At 42.5% G+C, this 13872-nt stretch overlaps 1 protein-coding gene across 1 annotated transcript in view; it reads left to right on the forward strand.

Annotated features, from left to right (window-relative positions):
- The window catches only part of cntfr (ciliary neurotrophic factor receptor), a 274550-nt gene extending 261901 nt beyond the window's left edge, over window positions 1-12649 (forward strand). The window contains exons 10-11 of the mRNA XM_061734387.1: window positions 8467-8593; window positions 10980-12649. Coding sequence (XP_061590371.1) covers window positions 8467-8593; window position 10980 — 128 coding nt within the window. The 3' untranslated portion in view covers window positions 10981-12649. The remainder of the gene's footprint in view (window positions 1-8466; window positions 8594-10979) is intronic.
- Window positions 12650-13872: the final 1223 nt, after the last annotated feature.

Raw genomic sequence — 13872 nt, forward strand, 5'->3', positions numbered from 1 at the left:
TATTGCAAAGATGCTCTTTGGATCTACACAGTTCACTTGAGTGACATATTGAGATTCAAACAGCGAATTTTGCAGAAAAGCAACTCGTTTGCTAGAATGTAGGATAAATAGCTACTTTTAAAGGTCATAAATAAGTAGAACCAACTTCAATTGTCACAGACTACAGAATTAGTTGAGTTGTGCTTAATTTTGGCTGAACATTTACAGACACTAATCAGAGATGACAAAGCAACCTATACTTTTCTGTTTTTTGATGAAGTATGTGCATTTGATTGTTTCCTTTTTTTTATCTTAATAGATTTTAATTTTCTTTTTTAGTGCTTCTAAAATTCAAACTATACCAGAACATTATTAGTGGGAGGAATTTCAGTCTGACTTCACTTTTTCTTGTCAGCAAGTTGATGAACTATTTTAATATGACTTTTATTTAGATTAGATTAACACTCCTAAGATACTAACTTATATAACCTGAATTGTATTATTTTAAAAAGAAGGGAAAGCTCAATTTCTTTCACAACCTCACAGTCGGTCTACATTTGTACAGTGCAAGACTGACTTCTGTTGGTCAAGAAGTGCACTGCACACTGATCATCAGCCCTCATGCATAGCTAGAATTATACAAATGCAGGCTAAAAACACACACATCCCATCCTCCAACACTGCTGCACATGCAAACACAGTGATTTCATCTCATAGCGTGCAGTGTACGCTCACACACGCACACTCACTCTCAGCACGCAGTGTATTATTCCTGGACTCAGAGAGAGAACAGCAGGTTATTTGGATTCTCGTCATGCGTCTTCCCGATCCAGCTGCTGCCTCTCTGCTTCCCCTCCTGTTCGCTTGGTCCCGTTCTCTCTTTTTCCTTCCCATCTAGCTTTTGCCTGAACATCTCTGTTTCTCTTCCCACATCTCTCCTTTCCTTTTGGTTCCTTTTTCACTTCTTCCCATTGATCTCTGTCTCGTCTTACTCCCACTTTTGGTCATCTCTCACTTGGTGCCAGTCTCTTCGACCTTTTCACCGTCGTGTTTACAGACTCCGTGTGCAGGATGACTAATTATGGCTGAGTGGAGGAGCAGGTGCATATGCCCCGTTGATAAAATAAGTTTTATGTTTGGTTGTTCTTGTAATTGATTGATGCACTAGGATTTTTCAATAAAGTGGCTATGTTATCAGTCTGCTTTTTCCGTTTTTGGGATTAAAAACAGGAACTATCTTCATTAATTAAAGAGCAAAACAAAAATTTGCCACTGACATCACAGGTTGAAGGAGACTGAATTGTGAATTGTCTCAGTTGGATCGATTGTTAGCGCTTGATTCATCAGGCAATCACTGTCTTTCTTTTTTGCAGGAATGATCACGATGGAAACTTTTATTTAACAAAAATTTCAACAGATTCATTTAAGTTTGCACTTGTACTTCAAGCAAAATCACATCAAAATGGAAATGAGGAAAATATCTGATTTCCTGCCTTTGACCACACTGATGAACACTAAAAGTTCAGCCAGGGTCCATTCTCTTTCAGCTGACCAGCTTGTTAACATTTCCACTCTGACCAATTTTTTCTGGCTGCTCAGCTGAATTGTAAATAAACACACTTCCTGTGACTTATTGATTCGTAGCTCTGAGTCTAAACACACAGTTGCACGTTCTCCTTCTCCTCTCTGTCCTCCTCTCGTACTTTTTCCTTGACATCTTATATTTGTCTCTTGGCTTTTTTTCAGCAGTAGCAAGTCACCCAAACTCCATGGAGGAGTAGTTACTGGTGTTGTTGTTGTTTAGTTTCCCCTTCAACAGAGTGACTATGGAGGAAAAGGACAAGATTAGGACAGACAACATTTACAAATCCCATTCTCAGTGATTGGAGCAATACTTCCAGATGATCTGAGGACTTGTAATGCTTAAAGGATGTTTAGGATGTTTAGTTTCTGAACAAGCTGCATTTACTACAGTTAAATATAACACTAAATGCAGAGGTGCTTCAAGGTCATTCTTTATTTAGTCCTTCGAAAAAAAGGATATAAAACTTTACAGTTTAGTCACCATTCATTGTATCATTAAGGTGTGACAGACAAGTAGTTCTGTCTCATTTCCCCATAGATAATGTTAAAATTCAGAAAGAAAACATCAAGGACCGTTACGTCGCCCGGATCGGTGTCACCGGGGCCCCGCCCTGGAGCCAGGCCTGGGGTTGGGGCTCGAAGGCAAGCGCCTGGTGGCCGGGTCTTTGCCCGTGGGACCCGGTAGGGTTCAGCCCTAAACGGTGACGTGGGCCCGCCTTCCCGTAGGTAGGACCGTGAGAGGCTGGTGCCATGTGGACTGGGTAGCAGTCTTAGCGGGGTGCCTCGGCGACCCAATCCCTGGACCAAAACCCTCACAGTGGGGACATGGAATGTCACCTCGCTGGGGGGAAGGAACTGGAGCTTGTGCGTGAGGTTGAGAGATACCGGCAAGAGATAGTCGGGCTCACCTCCACACATAGTTTGGGCTCTGGAACCCAGCTCCTTGAAAGGGGCTGGACCCTCCACTACTCTGGAGTTGCCCAGGGTGAGAGGCGGCGAGCTGGTGTGGGCTTGGTTATAGCCCCTCAGTTCAGTCGCCATGTGTTGGAGTTCACCCCGGTGAACGAGAGGGTCGCTTCCCTGCGCCTTCGGGTCGGGAAACGGTCTCTCACTGTTGTTTGTGCCTACGGGCCGAACAGCAGTACGGAGTACCCGGCCTTCTTGGAGTCCCTGGGAGGGGTACTGGATAGTGCTCCAACTGGGGACTCCATTGTTCTACTGGGGGACTTCAACACTCACGTGGGCAATGACAGTGATACCTGGAGAGGCGTGATTGGGAGGAACAGCCTCCCCGATCTGAACCCGAGCGGTGTTTTGTTGTTGGACTTCTGTGCGAGTCACAGTTTGTCCATAACAAACACCATGTTCAAGCATAAGGGTGTCCATCAGTGCACGTGGCACCAGGACACCCTAGGCCGGAGGTCAATGATCGACTTTGTTGTCGTTTCATCTGACCTTCAGCCGCATGTCTTGGACACTCGGGTGAAGAGAGGGGCTGAGCTGTCAACTGATCACCACCTGGTGGTGAGTTGGATGCGCTGGCGGAGGAGGAGGTTGGACAGACCGGGCAGACCCAAACGGATTGTGAGGGTCTGTTGGGAACGTCTGGCTGAGCCCTCTGTCAGGGACATCTTCAACTCTCACCTCCGTGAGAACTTCTCACAAATACCGAGGGAGGCTGGGGACATTGAGTCCGAGTGGACCATGTTCTCTGCCTGCATTGTGGACGCGGCAGCTCGAAGTTGTGGACGCAAGGTCTCTGGTGCCTGTCATGGCGACAACCACAGAACCCGGCGGTGGACACCGGAAGTAAGGGATGCCGTCAGACTGAAGAAGGAGTCCTACCGGGCTATGTTAGCCTGTGGGACTCCTGACGCAGTAGACAGGTACCGGCAGGCCAAGCAAGCCGCACCTTGGGCAGTCCTGGAGGCAAAAACTTGGGTGTGGGAGGAGTTCAGTGAGGCCATGGAAGAAGACTTTCGGTCGGCCTCGAGGAAATTCTGGCGAACCGTTCAGTGCCTCAGAAAGGGGAAGCAGTACTCTGCCAACACCGTTGACGGTGCTGTTGGGGAGCTGTCGAACTCGACTGGGGACATCGTATGACGGTGATCGGAGCAGGAGTCTGGTTCGCATTGCCGGCAGTAGATCAGACTTGTTCCCGGTGCATGTCGGACTCCGGCAGGGCTGCCCTTTGTCACCGGTCCTGTTCATAATTTTTATGGACAGGATTTCTAGGCGTAGCCAGGGGCCGGAGGGGAGCCGGTTTTGGAACTACAGGATGTCGTCTCTGCTTTTTGAGGAATATGTTGTCCTTTTGGCTTCATCGGACCCGGACCTTCAGCATGTGCTGGGGCGGTTTGAGGCCGAGTGCGATGCGGCAGGGATGAGAATCAGCACCTCCAAAACCGAGGCCATGGTTCTCCACCGGAAAAGGGTCCTGCCTCAGGTCCTGCCTCAGGTGGAGGAGTTCAAGTATCTCGGGGTCTTGTTCACGAGTGAGGGAACAATGGAGCGTGAGGTTGACAGAAGGATCGGTGCAGCGTCCGCAGTTATGCGGTCCGTGTACCGGACCGTCGTGGTGAAGAAGGAGCTGAGTCGAAAGGTGAAGCTCTCGATTTACCGGTCAATCTACGCCCCTACCCTCACCTATGGTCATGAACTTTGGGTAGTGACCGAAAGGACAAGATCGCGAATACAAGTGGCCGAGATGAGTTTCCTCCGCAGGGTGGCTGGACGCTCCCTTAGAGATAGGGTGAGGAGTTCGGTCACCCGGGAGGAGCTCGGAGTCGAGCCGCTGCTCCTTCACATTGAGAGGAGTCAGCTGAGGTGGCTTGGGCATCTGTACCGGATGCCTCCTGGACGCCTCCCTAGGGAGGTGTTCCAGGCATGTCCCTCCTCCCTAGGGAGGTGTTCCAGGCATGTCCCTCCGGGAGGAGACCCCGGGGAAGACCCAGGACACGCTGGAGAGACTATGTCTCTCGGCTGGCCTGGGAACGCCTCGGACTCCCCTCGGAAGAGCTGGAGGAAGTTTCTGGGGTGAAGGAAGCCTGGGAATCTCTGTTGAGGCTACTGCCCCCGCGACCCAGTTCCGGATAAGTGGTGGAAAATGGAAGAATGGATGGATCTGTCCTCTGAGTCGTTGAGGAAGATAAACACAGAAAATGTAGCACTGTAAAGTCAAAGGTGGGAGTCTTCCTGTAAAGAATAAAAAAGTTGCACGTAAGTCATTTTCATCACTGAGTGTAACTTTTAATTTCAAAAAATGTCCTGATAAGTATAATGCTTTATGTATAGGATAAATATGGCATTGTCTGCAAACATTTGGATATTTGCAGAGTTGGTTATTTTGGCTACTTACTAAAACATATTCAGGCAACTCTAAATAAAATGGCCTTAATCTGCGGCTTCAATTTGAGGATATTTACATCAAAACTAGAGGATGAATGTGGAATTACAAAAACATTTTTAGGGCTCAAATATAACTTGACAAAGAACCACTATGGTCTGATGAACATACCTATTAATATCATGATTTTGTTTTTTCTTTATACTTTGTTGGACCAGAATCCCTTCCAGGCATTCACTGCCTCAAGTTTGTGGAAAATGTCTTCCCTCCTTCGTCACCCTTTTGCTACAGCTGTCTAAAGTTGATGATTATTTGTGCGTACAGAGTTGAGATCACAGTAGGGACTTGGATCCATCACAATATATTCCACTCCTTAACCTTCAAAAAAAAACCTGGGTTGTTTTCAGATTAGGGATTGTGTCATTCTTTGATCAGCTTTGGCTTTATCTGGCTAATATACTGTCAGCCAGATACACTTCAGAATTCATCGAGCTGCTTCTGTCTTTCATCACATCCTCAATAAACACTTGTGACTTGCTGTCACTGGAATGTGATTGTAACATGATCTACACATCTGTTCATTTTTCCTCAAGTAATCTTTTTATTCCTGAAAGGCTTGCACCTTGAATTGATCCTTCTATTTGTATTTGCTTGGGCAGATTCCCCTCTTTCTTTACCTCCTGGAGTATGTTCTTTGCTGGGCTTGGAGGGTGCAAAGGGTATATTTCTTTGTTCAGACCTCTTGATATTGCTAAGCTTACTGAAAATCGAGTGCTTGTCTTTTGAAAAGGACTGGATTGTCATCATATTCCTCTTAGTTTCAGGTTACTAACTCCATTTGCTACCATACTGTTTATTTTCAAACGCTGGCTAAAGTTACTTATTGCAGCAGAAATGTCGTGGTCATGCATTAAAAACCCAATTGAGACACGGTCCTTGAAGATATCTTCATTAGAAAAGAGGTGATAGTAAACACTGCTAAATATTGAAACAAACAGAAACATTAACAGGCTCATGAGCTTTTGCACCACTGGCTCAAAAACATCCAACAGTGTAAGTGATTTTTAGCAGTAAAAGTGTCAGTGGAAATCTAACATTTCAATTCTTGACCATTCACCATGCATAAGAAGCCCCAGCTTCTTTAGTTTCTGGTTATCGGATAGTGTTACCTAGTCCAGTGTTTCCAGAAATTGCTTCTCTAGTAGTTTGGAACTTTACTGAATCAACGAACAAGCTATTTAGCCTACAGCCAGGAAGATGGACAGAATTATCATAACCCTGTATCTTTGTTTTTATCAGGTCTCTATTTAGTCTACAACTAGATTTTTGTAAATATCCTTCCAGTTTAAATGGAAGGTGGACTCAAAGAGGATTATGGAAACCAATGTTGTTGGGATAAGTTACAGAATTGTTTCATGAATGGTATAAATGCAGATGGGCTCTCTTAAATGTTTTGCTTTTTAATTAGGGGTTCGACTCGTAAAAATCGGAGTAAAATTGATCCTTAAAAACAAGAGCGCTCTTTCAGCGTTGTAGATTTTCCCATCTCATCAGGCCTTTTATAAAACTTTCATGTAATCCTGGTCTTATTTTCCCTTCTTGTTGCCATAAACATCTCTATGTAGCAGCAGGTCGCCAAAGTTCAGTTTAGAGCCTTAATGTGGTTGGGGGAGTTTGTGTCACAAAGCACGATGTTCATACTCGCATCGTAATCATTATAGTTAATATAGTTACTTAATGCAATGGCCTTTAATTTATATCTGTGTTACCCACAACTGAATCTTCTTTTAGGGGCAAGATTTGATTGATTTGATTTCCACACTCATAATCAGCAGCAGAAATTGTACTTGCCTTATTAATTAAGAAATCATAAAAGAATATCCTAAACCTGTCCATAGAATGGCATTTTAGTTAATTCCCCGACCAATTATGATTGCATCAGAAATAGGATTATGATTATTAAAGAGCTGTAATTCCTAAAAATCTCTTCACAGTGTATTAGAAAAATACTTTTTTTTTTCTTTGCTCAGGATACGTTTGATTCAAATGTTAGAAAATGTGCTTCTTTTAGACCCAAATATTTGTTGCATAAATATGGCGATAAGTGGAGCTGAATTTAATATTTAAGACGCAACGTTATGCATGTTTATATCATCACAGATGCTGAAGATTGCACGCTTGCGTTAAGATGTCATTTACATTTGAATAATCCAAATCTTGAGAGTTCTAGTATTTCTGTAAACAAGGAGGGCACCCAGAGTTCAAACCATTCAGCAATGTTTTATCTCTGTAGCTCCTTTTTCTTTTGCAGCCTTTCTGCTGCTCCTCTGCTTCCACTGTAATGTCATCCCCCGCACAGCTGTGTATCTGTCCTCCCCTCCATCACTGTCTTGTATTCTGTTAACCCATCCAAAGCTAGCATGTTCCACCGCAGTGTAAACCCTATAACTGTCTCTCCTTTTCACTGACACATTATTTCTGCATACTTTTTATTTTCTCCTCCTCTCCATAGCACAATATTTAGCTGAAGACTGGAAGTAAAAGCACTGAGCTGCTGAACATGTTAAATGTGCCCGAGTTCCCTCTTTCTCTGGCTATTTCACACCTGGCTGCTTCCTGCTAATATCTCCTGACTCTGAATGCAATACAACACAACAGTCATTAATTGCAAGGAGAGGGAAATCATATATTCTCTCTGCCCCCCCCCCCCTCCACACACACACACACGCACAAAAAGCCAACATCCTGCATGACTTCACATCTACACCACGCTGCAGCAATAGATCTAGTTTATAAGCCCTAAACTGTGATGCTTTCATTCATCAAACAATTTAAAACCAAACCAAAGTACTAAAAACCTGACGATCTTGAACATATTTTGGTTTGTGACGAAGTAAATGTTGAAAAGTGTAATATTTTTGCTGCTTTGGTTCAACAGGTCAAACTCATGTGAGCTCTGTAGTCAGTGTAGGGCCTCCATGCTTTCTACAACACTCATCTTTTAAAATCCAAATGTACCGGTAAATGTAACATACAGGTGTTTCAGTCAAGCCAAAGTGTGAGTTTCCTTTTTTTTTTCCTTGTCTTTTTTTTCCAGTTCTACCTCGGGGTATTTATCTCGTCTTCAGAGTCCCTCTCCAGTTCCCCATCTCCATGTTTGACATGTGCTTTTCTCTCTCTTTCTCTTTGTCTCCTCGGTTTCCTTGCGGTTTGAAAATGAATTACTTTTTCTTTTTTTAGTTCACCTCATAACTGCCGTGACAAGTCCCGTATTGATTGCTTTTGCAGATTAGAATTGATTTTGCTCTTCACTGTATTTTCCTTTCAATTTGGTTCTTTCTTTCCCATTATGATGAGCACTTTTTCTCCATTCATCAGAACGATGTATTGAATATTTTCCGGTCCCCCCCCCCCACAACACCTCTGTTGTAGACTGTGTGATCGAAAATATGCCCACGAACAACTGAAAAACTCAATTGTGGCCAAGGAATCATAGGAATTAATGAAGAATATACTCACAAGGTGTCCTGTATGGTTTTCTGTCCTGTTTTCCACAGAGACCAAGACTTCTCCCATACCGTCATCCAAGGCACCACAGAGGGCTCATGCTCCGGTGGGCAGGGCGGCCAGGGTCCTCGCATTCTTCTCTCCTTTGCTGTTAGCAATGCTGCTGCTGTTCATGTGGTGAGAATCAACACTCACACTCACTCACGCACACACCCTTCTTTAAAACGAGTCCTCAACCCTTCATTTGTGAGCACTGGAGAACATTCCATTCACAGATAAATTGGCAGTTCGATGAGTGAGGGTTTATGTAAAGGGCGTGTTTGGCAGACTAATAGCAACAACATCTCTGTGGGTTTGTTTTATGACAGCAAGATTAAGCTTCTTCATATTTTCCCCGAGACCCAAATGTATCCTGAGTGACTGGATATGACCATCCTATTCTATAAGCAAAGCACAGTAGTCACTTTGGCCAAATGTTTGGTTAATTTTAATGACCCAAGGCAGCAGCTGGAAATAAGTAGGTGTTAATTACAGGGGACACAAAAGAAGAAGCGTATATATGTGTTTCAATCATCCAGTCCTTACCAGGTCTTGGGTCGGGGAGTGTTAGTCTAGTGCAGCGGTCGGCAACCCAAAATGTTTTAGAGTCATATTGGACCAAAAACACAAAAAACAAATATGTCTGGAGCCGCAAAAAATGAAAAGTCTTGTATCAGCCTTAGAATGAAGACAACACATGCTGCATGTTTCTATATTAGTTATAACTGGGGGAAGATTTTTTTTTCATTATGCACTTCGAGAAAAAATGAGAAAATGTCAAGAAAAAAGTCGAAATGTCAAGATTAATGTTGAAGTACAATCTCGAGAAAAAAGTTGAAATGTCGAGAAAAAAGTCAAAATTTAGAGAAAAAAGTCGAAATGTCGAGATTAAAAAGGAAAGGAAAAAGGAAGAAAAAAAGATGAAGAAATTTAAAAAAAGAAAAAAAAAGATAAAAAACAAAAAAAAAGGTCAAACACTTTTTTTAAAGCTCCAGGAGCCACTAGGACGGCGCTAGAGCTCTAGAGCCGCGGGTTGCCGACCCCTGGTCTAGTGGCTACAGAGGTGGGCTGGAGTTGGGAGGACGCAGGTTCAAGCCCCGGGATGAACAACCTTGGGCCCCTGAGCAAGGCCTTAGCCCTAATTGCTCCATGGTTTGTCTCAGTAAGTCGCTTTGCATAAAAGCGTCTGCTAAATGACAGTAGTAGTAGGTCTTAGATTAGGCAAAAAACACCTTGTCACAAGAAGTGGGTTAAAAAGGCAGAAGCAAATGTTAAAAAAACAAAGAGATGTCTTCAGCGCCTATTGGGAATTAAGAGGCTGAAGAAGAATGAAGAGCATGTGCGTCTTATCAAACTATTTTGATTTATTGATCATCAGCAAGTGGTTTGCTGCTCTGGGATTCAGGTGGGCGTTGACACAATGCCAAAGAGGAAAGATAGCAGCAATGGAGCTCATCCCAGCAAATTGCCCCCCATCGTCAGAGTATTCAACACTCCAAGGGCTTGCAAAAAGCCTAAGAACAACATCTTGGACTCTGAAAACTTCAGTTAGCTGGTTAAATGTTTGTGACACTATGACATGACAATGTCCTCCTGCAGACCGAAGTGGAAATGTTTGGCCATAACACACAGCACCTCGTTAGGTAAAAACCGAAACATAAGCATGTCCGCATGAATGACGCATAAAACCTTCCTGCACAGTGGTGGAGGGGTAATGACAGGGTTGACCTTCAGCTTCTCTGTCAGTTAGAAGTGCTCTAGAGCCAAATGTGAGGCCAAACAGCCGTCCTACAGTGAAATCTTTTTTTCTGAAATGGGGTTATATAACAGGTCAATGATTGTAAGCACTTTGGGCAAATCCACAACAGAATAACTGAAAATATAAATGATCGAGGTCTTGTACCTGCCCTGCCAAGGTCCACACCCCTTGCTCACAAACCTCCATGAAACTGAAGTCACCACAGAAGAGTGGGCTTATATTCCTCCACAACCATGTGAGAAACTGATAACAGTACGTGAAAAGATAAGCTCATGTTATTGGTGCTAAAGGTGGCTGTAAGAGCTGTCTAACCTTTACCCACCGCTAATGTCCCTGTGTAAATGGTCATGTGCCCATTTAACGATATATTCAAATCATTTTAATATCTTGTTAAAAATCAGATGACTTCCTCAGGACATGGAAATTAATAAAGTACACTTTTGAGGTGCTTGTGGCTGTAAAATGATTATTTCCCTGTATTTCAGAGGGACATTTTGTACTTTCTTGTTTTATTTACTAGTCTCCCGGTGCTGGAACCGTTTGATGTGTTTATACAGTGATTCTACTATTAATAATCCAAGACTGCTTTTGATACTTAAAGTGTATTTTTGATGCTATAAAATCACACATGAATGTGAAAGAAAACTCTACAGAGGGAAAGCCAAATTAAAAGTAATGTGCCTGTAACAACATTTAAAAATAAAAAGTGTCTTTGATGCCGTGCTGCTTGAGAAGACTGATTTGTGTTTCTGTCGCATTCTTCAGATGTAAACGTCTTATTCCTGAGGGGGTGATGAGAAGTGGGAGGAAGATGAAGATGAAGAGGAGGAGGCTGGTGTTTTTTCTATTTTGCACATGTTTCAAGGATACAGTGCATCGACCATTTCTGTCCATTACACAGTTACTCACCGAAATTACTTAGACCTGAAGTCAGACGATGACGATGCCATCCAGCATTTTTGATTAATGGTGACAAAGAAATTCGTCTAAGGAACTTTTGAAAACGGCATCATGATCATCATCATGATCATCATCATCATCATCATCATCATCATCATCATCATCATCATCACCAATGAGAGCAACAGCGGGAGCAGCGACATCAGCAGTGACATCACCACGAACAGACCAACTTTAGGCCTACGCCCCCGGCGGCTTCGACGTGCCACAGCATACTGACTTGTTCAGTTTGGTTCAGGAAGTTCCTATTCAGAGCAAGAAAATCAACTCCTGATCTTACTAAAAAAATAAATAGAAAAAAAATCATCACTTAGTTAACTTTTTCATTCTTTTTTTTATTAATTAATTGACTGCCTTTCATGTTACTCTCTTTTAAGATGCACAGTGCTGTACAGACACACACACGCACACACACACACACATAAATATATACGGGACGTGTGTTTGCTTGTATGCCTAAGGTAGCAACCCCTTATACAACCCAATCATCATGCCAAAGACTCATCTTACACCCACAACAAAATGGATCACGAACGGATTATTGAGCTTCCCAAAGCCTTTGCCTGTCCTCACAGAGGGCTGTGAACCCCAGAGAATCGTGTGAGAGACCATCGGATCGACACCCAAGTGTGGGACCTGGTTTATACTTGTGATCAATCTGAGGAAACCCACAGCTCCTGTTTGTGTAGATAAAGCATTTAACAAAGAAGCCACACTGACTCTGACTCCACACGGCTCCTGCGACTCAATCAACGTGACGGAGCGAGTGGCTTGTTTCTGATCCGAGGACCGACACCTTAAGGAATTCAGCGACGGTAGCCTGGCTTATTTAGACAGTTAGCTTTACAGTGTGCTTATAGCAACTGGCAAGACGGACCTGGATTGTAAGAAAAATAAATAATAATAATGAATAAAGTGGATTTCAGACTGAACCCTTTTTTTCACACCTATTTGCTTTTAGTTTGGTTTTGTGTTGGCAGCAACAAGGTTGGTTATTGGTACTCTGACATGGGCTACGGTACGTTGGTTTCCCATTCTGCTCTGTGCTGTAAAATACAATAACACAAATCTGTTGGCTTTCCAAAACCTGGGGCCTTTATAAACATTAGAAATGTCTTTTTGCAGTTTACATTTCGATAGCCAATATCACCAGTTAAATATTATGTTATTCAAAGTAATATTGATGTCTTTAGAGTATTTTTTTCTGACTTTATGGACAAATAATAAAAAGATGCATATAGGGCTTTCTTTTTTTTTCAGAAATTCATAATGGCTTAATTCTCCTTGATCCTATTTTGTAAACTATGATATGTAACTTTAACATTGAACGAGAAGTTTATTATTTAATTATAATAATAATGTATGTATTAGCGGTAGAATGTCGTAACCTGTACCTGGGGTCTTTTTTATAGATGTATATACAATGACAGGTTTCAACCATTAAATGTGACCATTTCACAATGAATTATGACAAACTGGCCTCGTTCTCATTTTGCATTTACAAAGTGATCCGTTCCGACCACGACACGTGACGGTGGACGGACGGCTTCCTCCTGCTGAGGTAAGATGAAGGCGGCGTGCCAGAACAGGCAGATTGATGTGAACTTGTGGGTTTTCAGAGTCAAAAGCAGTTCAAGTTTACCGTCAGGCTAATGGATAAAGCATTTAACAACAAAGCCACAATGGTAGTCAATCAGGCTGACTCCACACGGCTCCTGCGACTCAATCAGCATTACGGAGTGAGTGGCTTGTTTGTACTCTGAGCACTGACACCTGAAAGGGTTTGGTGATGGAAGCCTTGCTTATTTAGACCGTTAGCTTTACAGTATGCTTATAGCAACTGGCTAGAAGGACCTGATTGTAAATAAAAAAAAGAAATACTTCTGTCAGGCCAATGGCTCTGAGATAATTTGCCACTGTGACATGAATATTAGTTACATCACAATCCACAGTGTCTGTTTAACAAGTCTGTTAGAGGTTACAGGTTAGAGTTAATTATGACAATGAAAACCAAAAATATCAACCTCACGATGGTGTCAGACAGGGGCGAAAATCCCGGGGGGGACAGGGGGGACAAGTCCCCCCCATTAGTAAAGCTGTCCCCCCCTAGAATAATTGGAGACAGAATTAATAATTTTGGAACAATGCAGTAGTATTTAGTAGTGATGCACCAAAATGAAAATGTGTGGCCGAAACCGAAATCGAAAATAATAATAAACAGTAAAATCTCATTACACTTAAAACAAGAGTCATCACCAGAAAAATAACTTATTTGACAATTTTCACCTGTTTGAAGTCAATTTTCACTTGAAATAAGTAGAAAAATCTGCCAGTGCGACAAGATTTATCTTCTTATTACAAGCAAAAAAAATCTTGTTCCACTGGCAGATTTTTCTACTTATTTTAAGTGAAAATCTACTTGAAACAGGTGAAAATTGTTGTTTTTTTTCAGTGATGAGTCTTGTTTTAAGTGTAATGAGATTTTTTTTAACTAAAAATGAGACATTTTAACTAGAAATAAGACAAATATTCTTGTTAAGATTTGGGGTTTTTGCAGTGTATTATGTCAGATGTGCTGTATTATTGCCACCTTCCACCTAATACCATTGTTTTGTATTACTCTAAGAAAGCTCTTCTGCCTGTTTGCGAGATAGAGATGAAAATGTCAAAATGCTGTATTAAAGGAAGGCTAAAACTT

The sequence above is a fragment of the Cololabis saira genome, chromosome 11 (genome assembly GCF_033807715.1).
Source record: "Cololabis saira isolate AMF1-May2022 chromosome 11, fColSai1.1, whole genome shotgun sequence".
NCBI classification, from domain to species: domain Eukaryota; kingdom Metazoa; phylum Chordata; class Actinopteri; order Beloniformes; family Belonidae; genus Cololabis; species Cololabis saira.